Source organism: Ranitomeya imitator, chromosome 3, assembly GCF_032444005.1.
Source record: "Ranitomeya imitator isolate aRanImi1 chromosome 3, aRanImi1.pri, whole genome shotgun sequence".
NCBI classification, from domain to species: Eukaryota; Metazoa; Chordata; class Amphibia; order Anura; family Dendrobatidae; genus Ranitomeya; species Ranitomeya imitator.
The window spans coordinates 488,879,025-488,887,715 of record NC_091284.1 but is presented as its reverse complement, the minus strand read 5'-3'; the positions used below and the strand labels follow the sequence as shown (position 1 = coordinate 488,887,715).

At 49.9% G+C, this 8,691-nt stretch overlaps 1 protein-coding gene across 4 annotated transcripts in view; it reads left to right on the top strand.

Moving 5' to 3' along the window:
• Positions 1-3,140: 3,140 nt before the first annotated feature.
• Positions 3,141-8,691, top strand: part of TBC1D8 (TBC1 domain family member 8) — a 138,624-nt gene continuing 133,073 nt past the window's right edge. For 2 of the 4 annotated variants that reach the window (XM_069757600.1, XM_069757601.1), the window contains exon 1: positions 3,177-3,532. In XM_069757600.1, coding sequence (XP_069613701.1) covers positions 3,406-3,532 — 127 coding nt within the window. In that variant the 5' untranslated portion in view covers positions 3,177-3,405. Of the gene's footprint in view, positions 3,533-8,691 lie in introns of all 4 variants that reach the window. The other 2 variants (XM_069757599.1, XM_069757598.1) reach the window with 2 other exon arrangements.

Sequence of the window (8,691 nt, the reverse complement as noted above, 5' to 3'; positions counted from 1 at the left end):
CTCTTTACATCCGGGGGCTTTCCTAGTTGTGACCCCCAGAATGGATGGAGCTTGGCTTTATCTTATGGGGGATGTGCTCTTTACATCCGGGGGCTTTCCTAGTTGTGACCCCCAGAATGGATGGAGCTTGGCTTTATCTTATGGGGGATGTGCTCTTTACATCCGGGGGCTTTCCTAGTTGTGACCCCCAGAATGGATGGAGTTTGGCTTTATCTTATGGGGATGTGCTCTTTACATCCGGGGGCTTTCCTAGTTGTGACCCCCAGAATGGATGGAGCTTGGCTTTATCTTATGGGGGATGTGCTCTTTACATCCGGGGGCTTTCCTAGTTGTGACCCCCAGAATGGATGGAGTTTGGCTTTATCTTATGGGGGATGTGCTCTTTACATCCGGGGGCTTTCCTAGTTGTGACCCCCAGAATGGATGGAGCTTGGCTTTATCTTATGGGGGATGTGCTGCTACATCCGGGGGCTTTCCTAGTTGTGACCCCCAGAATGGATGGAGCTTGGCTTTATCTTATGGGGGATGTGCTCTTTACATCCGGGGGCTTTCCTAGTTGTGACCCCCAGAATGGATGGAGCTTGGCTTTATCTTATGGGGGATGTGCTCCTACATCCGGGGGCTTTCCTAGTTGTGACCCCCAGAATGGATGGAGCTTGGCTTTATCTTATGGGGGATGTGCTCTTTACATCCGGGGGCTTTCCTAGTTGTGACCCCCAGAATGGATGGAGCTTGGCTTTATCTTATGGGGGATGTGCTGCTACATCCGGGGGCTTTCCTAGTTGTGACCCCCAGAATGGATGGAGTTTGGCTTTATCTTATGGGGGATGTGCTCTTTACATCCGGGGGCTTTCCTAGTTGTGACCCCCAGAATGGATGGAGTTTGGCTTTATCTTATGGGGGATGTGCTGCTACATCCGGGGGCTTTCCTAGTTGTGACCCCCAGAATGGATGGAGCTTGGCTTTATCTTATGGGGGATGTGCTGCTACATCTGGGGGCTTTCCTAGTTGTGACCCCCAGAATGGATGGAGTTTGGCTTTATCTTATGGGGGATGTGCTCTTTACATCCGGGGGCTTTCCTAGTTGTGACCCCTAGAATGGATGGAGTTTGGCTTTATCTTATGGGGGATGTGCTCTTTACATCCGGGGGCTTTCCTAGTTGTGACCCCCAGAATGGATGGAGTTTGGCTTTATCTTATGGGGGATGTGCTGCTACATCCGGGGGCTTTCCTAGTTGTGACCCCCAGAATGGATGGAGCTTGGCTTTATCTTATGGGGGATGTGCTGCTACATCTGGGGGCTTTCCTAGTTGTGACCCCCAGAATGGATGGAGTTTGGCTTTATCTTATGGGGGATGTGCTCTTTACATCCGGGGGCTTTCCTAGTTGTGACCCCCAGAATGGATGGAGTTTGGCTTTATCTTATGGGGATGTGCTCTTTACATCCGGGGGCTTTCCTAGTTGTGACCCCCAGAATGGATGGAGCTTGGCTTTATCTTATGGGGGATGTGCTGCTACATCTGGGGGCTTTCCTAGTTGTGACCCCCAGAATGGATGGAGCTTGGCTTTATCTTATGGGGGATGTGCTCTTTACATCCGGGGGCTTTCCTAGTTGTGACCCCCAGAATGGATGGAGCTTGGCTTTATCTTATGGGGGATGTGCTCTTTACATCCGGGGGCTTTCCTAGTTGTGACTCCCAGAATGGATGGAGCTTGGCTTTATCTTATGGGGGATGTGCTCTTTACATCCGGGGGCTTTCCTAGTTGTGACCCCCAGAATGGATGGAGTTTGGCTTTATCTTATGGGGATGTGCTCTTTACATCCGGGGGCTTTCCTAGTTGTGACCCCCAGAATGGATGGAGCTTGGCTTTATCTTATGGGGGATGTGCTCTTTACATCCGGGGGCTTTCCTAGTTGTGACCCCCAGAATGGATGGAGCTTGGCTTTATCTTATGGGGGATGTGCTGCTACATCCGGGGGCTTTCCTAGTTGTGACCCCCAGAATGGATGGAGCTTGGCTTTATCTTTATGGGGGATGTGCTCCTACATCCGGGGGCTTTCCTAGTTGTGACCCCCAGAATGGATGGAGTTTGGCTTTATCTTATGGGGATGTGCTCTTTACATCCGGGGGCTTTCCTAGTTGTGACCCCCAGAATGGATGGAGCTTGGCTTTATCTTATGGGGGATGTGCTCTTTACATCCGGGGGCTTTCCTAGTTGTGACCCCCAGAATGGATGGAGCTTGGCTTTATCTTATGGGGGATGTGCTCTTTACATCCGGGGGCTTTCCTAGTTGTGACCCCCAGAATGGATGGAGTTTGGCTTTATCTTATGGGGATGTGCTCTTTACATCCGGGGGCTTTCCTAGTTGTGACCCCCAGAATGGATGGAGCTTGGCTTTATCTTATGGGGGATGTGCTCTTTACATCCGGGGGCTTTCCTAGTTGTGACCCCCAGAATGGATGGAGTTTGGCTTTATCTTATGGGGGATGTGCTCTTTACATCCGGGGGCTTTCCTAGTTGTGACCCCCAGAATGGATGGAGCTTGGCTTTATCTTATGGGGGATGTGCTGCTACATCCGGGGGCTTTCCTAGTTGTGACCCCCAGAATGGATGGAGCTTGGCTTTATCTTATGGGGGATGTGCTCTTTACATCCGGGGGCTTTCCTAGTTGTGACCCCCAGAATGGATGGAGCTTGGCTTTATCTTATGGGGGATGTGCTCCTACATCCGGGGGCTTTCCTAGTTGTGACCCCCAGAATGGATGGAGCTTGGCTTTATCTTATGGGGGATGTGCTCTTTACATCCGGGGGCTTTCCTAGTTGTGACCCCCAGAATGGATGGAGTTTGGCTTTATCTTATGGGGGATGTGCTCCTACATCCGGGGGCTTTCCTAGTTGTGACCCCCAGAATGGATGGAGCTTGGCTTTATCTTATGGGGGATGTGCTCTTTACATCCGGGGGCTTTCCTAGTTGTGACCCCCAGAATGGATGGAGCTTGGCTTTATCTTATGGGGGATGTGCTCCTACATTTGGGGGCTTGGGCTTTCCTAGTTGTGACCCCAGTCAGCCAGACACATTCTATTAGCCAACCATGAGCCGGCGGGCAGGCAGGATGACATTCCCTCCCGTACAGGGCAGGCTGGGGAAGAACTTCCTCTCTGGATGCCGGAACTGTGTGTGCAGTGTGTATGAGGAACAGCACACAGATCCGGACGGGCGCCGGAGGATGGGGGGCGCGCTGTGGCGCTGGATGACAGGAGCTGATGAATGGCGCGGGCTGTGCGGACGCCAGTGATACCGGGGAGGGAGAAGCCCCGAGTGTAGCGGCTGAGCACAGCTCGGACAGGACGGCTGCGCTCACAGCTCTCTCTCCCGGCAGAGCCGCCGCCGCACACCGACAAGATGTGGCTAAAGCCCGAGGAGGTTCTGCTGAAGAACGCGCTGCGGCTGTGGGTCACACACAAGTCCAACCAGTACTTCATACTGCAGCGACGCCGCGGACACGGGGACGGAGCCGCCAAGTTCACCGGTGAGTCCTGCACGAGTGCAGCCCGGCCACCGCGACAGGCCCGCAGAACACACCGTATGGAGGAAGGGGAGCTCCGGGGCAGCCATGGTCTGCACTAAGGCACTGCGGCCAGTCACAAGCCCTCAGGACTGTGTAACTAACGTGCCCATAGCCACATGTAACATGCCCTCAGGACTGTGTAACGTGCCCATAGCCATATGTAACATGCCCATAGCCACATGTAACATGCCCTCAGGACTGTGTAACATACCCATAGCCATATGTAACATGCCCTCAGGACTGTGTAACTAACGTGCCCATAGCCACATGTAACATGCCCTCAGGACTGTGTAACTAACGTGCCCATAGCCACATGTAACATGCCCTCAGGACTGTGTAACGTGCCCATAGCCACATGTAACATGCCCTCAGGACTGTGTAACATGCCCATAGCCATATGTAACATGCCCCCAGGACTGTGTAACATGCCCATAGCCATATTTATCATGGCCTCAGGACTGTGTAACATGCCCATAGCCATATGTAGCATGCCCCCAGGACTGTGTAACATGCCCATAGCCGCATGCCCACAGGACTGTGTAACATGCCCATAGCCACATGTAACATGACCTCAGGACTGTGTAACATGCCCATAGCCACATGTAACATGACCTCAGGACTGTGTAACATGCCCATAGCCATATGTAACATGCCCCCAGGACTGTGTAACATACCCATAGCCACATGTAACATGCCCCCAGGACTGTGTAACGTGCCCATAGCCACATGTAACATGCCCTCAGGACTGTGTAACATGCCCATAGCCATATGTAACATGCCCTCAGGACTGTGTAACGTGCCCATAGCCATATGTAACATGACCTCAGGACTGTGTAACGTGCCCATAGCCATATGTAACATGCCCACAGGAGTGTGTAACATGCCCATATCCATATGTAACATGCCCACAGGAGTGTGTAACATGCCCACAGGACTGTGTAACATGCCCATAGCCATATGTATCATGGCCTCAGGACTGTGTAACATGCCCATAGCCATATGTAACATGACCTCAGGACTGTGTAACGTGCCCATAGCCATATGTATCATGACCTCAGGACTGTGTAACGTGCCCATAGCCATATGTAACATGCCCACAGGACTGTGTAACATGCCCATAGCCATATGTAACATGCCCCCAGGACTGTGTAACGTGCCCATAGCCATATGTAACATGCCCACAGGAGTGTGTAACATGCCCATAGCCGCATGCCCACAGGACTGTGTAACTAACGTGCCCATAGCCATATGTAACATGCCCACAGGACTGTGTAACATGCCCATAGCCATATGTAACATGCCCACAGGACTGTGTAACGTGCCCATAGCCATATGTAACATGCCCACAGGACTGTGTAACATGCCCATATCCATATGTAACATGCCCACAGGAGTGTGTAACATGCCCACAGGACTGTGTAACATGCCCATAGCCATATGTATCATGGCCTCAGGACTGTGTAACATGCCCATAGCCATATGTAACATGACCTCAGGACTGTGTAACGTGCCCATAGCCATATGTATCATGACCTCAGGACTGTGTAACGTGCCCATAGCCATATGTAACATGCCCACAGGACTGTGTAACATGCCCATAGCCATATGTAACATGCCCCCAGGACTGTGTAACGTGCCCATAGCCATATGTAACATGCCCACAGGAGTGTGTAACATGCCCATAGCCGCATGCCCACAGGACTGTGTAACTAACGTGCCCATAGCCATATGTAACATGCCCACAGGACTGTGTAACATGCCCATAGCCATATGTAACATGCCCACAGGACTGTGTAACGTGCCCATAGCCATATGTAACATGCCCACAGGACTGTGTAACATGCCCATAGCCATATGTAACATGCCCACAGGACTGTGTAACGTGCCCATAGCCATATGTAACATGCCCACAGGAGTGTGTAACATGCCCATAGCCATATGTAACATGCCCCCAGGACTGTGTAACATGCCCATAGCCGCATGCCCACAGGACTGTGTAACTAACGTGCCCATAGCCATATGTAACGTGCCCACAGGACTGTGTAACATGCCCATAGCCATATGTAACATGCCCACAGGACTGTGTAACATGCCCCCAGGACTGTGTAACATGCCCATAGCCATATGTAACATGCCCACAGGAGTGTGTAACATGCCCATAGCCATATGTAACATGCCCACAGGACTGTGTAACGTGCCCATAGCCATATGTAACATGCCCACAGGACTGTGTAACGTGCCCATAGCCACATGCCCACAGGACTGTGTAAACTAACGTGCCCATAACCATATGTAACATGCCCCCAGGACTGTGTAACGTGCCCATAGCCATATGTAACATGACCTCAGGACTGTGTAACGTGCCCATAGCCATATGTAACATGCCCACAGGAGTGTGTAACATGCCCATAGCCATATGTAACATGCCCACAGGACTGTGTAACATGCCCACAGGACTGTGTAACATGCCCATAGCCATATGTATCATGGCCTCAGGACTGTGTAACATGCCCATAGCCATATGTATCATGGCCTCAGGACTGTGTAACGTGCCCATAGCCATATGTATCATGGCCTCAGGACTGTGTAACATGCCCATAGCCATATGTATCATGGCCTCAGGACTGTGTATCATGGCCTCAGGACTGTGTAACATGCCCATAGCCATATGTATCATGGCCTCAGGACTGTGTAACATGCCCATAGCCATATGTAACGTGCCCATAGCCATATGTAACGTGGCCTCAGGACTGTGTAACATGCCCACAGGACTGTGTAACATGGCCATATGTAACATGCCCACAGGACTGTGTAACATGGCCATATGTAACATGCCCACAGGACTGTGTAACATGGCCATATGTAACATGCCCACAGGACTGTGTAACATGGCCATATGTAACATGCCCACAGGACTGTGTAACATGGCCATATGTAACATGCCCACAGGACTGTGTAACATGGCCATATGTAACATGCCCACAGGACTGTGTAACATGCCCATAGCCATATGTAACGTGGCCTCAGGACTGTGTAACATGCCCATAGCCATATGTAACGTGGCCTCAGGACTGTGTAACATGCCCACCGGACTGTTTAACGTGCCCATAGCCATAAGTAACATGCCCACAGGACTGTAACGTGCCCATAGCCATATGTAAGGTGCCACTAGGACTGTGTAAGGTGCCGCCAGGACTGTGTAACTAACGTGCCCGCAGGACTGTGTAACATACCCATATCTAACGTGCCCGCAGGACTGTGTAACGTGCCCCCAAGACTGTGTAACGTGCCCATAGCCATATGTAACATGCCCACAGGACTGTAACGTGCCCATAGCCATATGTAAGGTGCCGCCAGGACTGTGTAACATACCCATATCTAACGTGCCCGCAGGACTGTGTAACATACCCATATCTAACGTGCCCGCAGGACTGTGTAACGTGCCCGCAGGACTGTGTAACGTGTCCATAGCCATATGTAAGGTGCCCCCAGGACTGTGTAACGTGCCCATAGCCATATGTAACATGCCCACAGGATTGTGTAAGTAACGTGCACCCAGGACTGTGTAACATAGGATATATCCATGTTGGAAAGTGCCCATGTGGCTAACTAGCAGCAGGGTACACAGCATGAGCCCTACTATTCTGGCATGCTATGGACAGGCTAGCACTTGGACCAATTTTAGTCTCTGGTGTCGTGCACATGTCCCGTTTTTTTTTTCTTTCCTTGGAGAGAGATTTTATTCGGATCACAGTCTGCCATGCAAGTCAGTGAGTGCGTGGAAAACCCTCACACTGTACTCAGATGACACCGGAGTGCAGTCCAATTTTTGTGGCCTCCCAAGATGGAGACACTTTTCTTTTTTCCATCTTTTCATCATCCGAGAGAATCGTAGCACACTAGGCTCACACTGAGAGTGTAAATTGCCTAATGGTCCCGATCCTCTTGGATGAGAGAATATTCGGCCGTCTGCACCTGCCCTAATGGTGGAAATACCACTGTGCACCAACTTGTCACTGTATTAATGGGAGCCCCATGGGGCGTTGGGTGGCACTTTGCTCGCTGTTCCACTCTTGCATCTTATAATTACTTATAATTACAGTGACTTAGATGTGATATTAATCTCAGGACTAAACCATTAAAGGGAACCTGTCACATTGAACATGCGGTCCTATTAGTGGACAGCGCGGCGTAGAGAAGGAGAAGCTGAGCAGAATGATCTGTAGGTTTGGAGGAAAAGATTCAGTGTTAGGCTATGTTAACACATTCAGTATTTGGAGAGTTTTTTTTTACCTCAGAATCTGTAAGCCAAAATCAGGAGAGGAACAATCAGAGAAAAAGTATAATAGAAACATATGCACCACTTCTGTATTTATCACCCACTCCTGGTTTTGGCTTACAAATACTGACATAAAAACTGACCAAATACTGAGCATGTGAACATGGCCTAACTAGTAATGTATTAATTGAAATATCTGGTGTTTGTATGTATAGGATTCCAGTAGGCGGTCCTACTCAGTGATTGACAGCTAGTTGCATGCTCAGTCATACACGGAAGACTGTCAATTGCTGAATAGGACCGCCCACTGGACTCATATACATTCCAGGGATTTTAACAAATAAAATACATTTTACTGAAACGTTTCCCAAAACAACGTTTGTGATCAGCTTCTACCCCTCTGTATAACACTCTGCCTGCAGATCAGATACCATTATCAAGATGTCAGGTTCCCTCTAATGGTAATCTTAGTAGGAAATCCATTCAATGTTTGATCCTGGTGCCGCTACAGAAATGACAAGTACTGCAGCACCTGCCAGGTACGGTAACTTGTTGGCATATTCAGGTGGCGATAAAATGATGCTTATGGAGGCTACTGATGATGAAATGGTCGATAATCCGTAATCCATGCTACAATGATCATTAGTCGGGTTCTGTGTTACTATTACTCATTGCTCTGCCTAGTAATCCATGCTACAATGATCAATAGTCTGGTTCTGTGTCTGTGTTACTGTTACTCATTGCTCTGCCTAGTAATCCATGCTACAATGATCATTAGTCGGGTTCTGTGTCTGTGTTACTATTACTCATTGCTCTGCCTAGTAATCCATGCTACAATGAT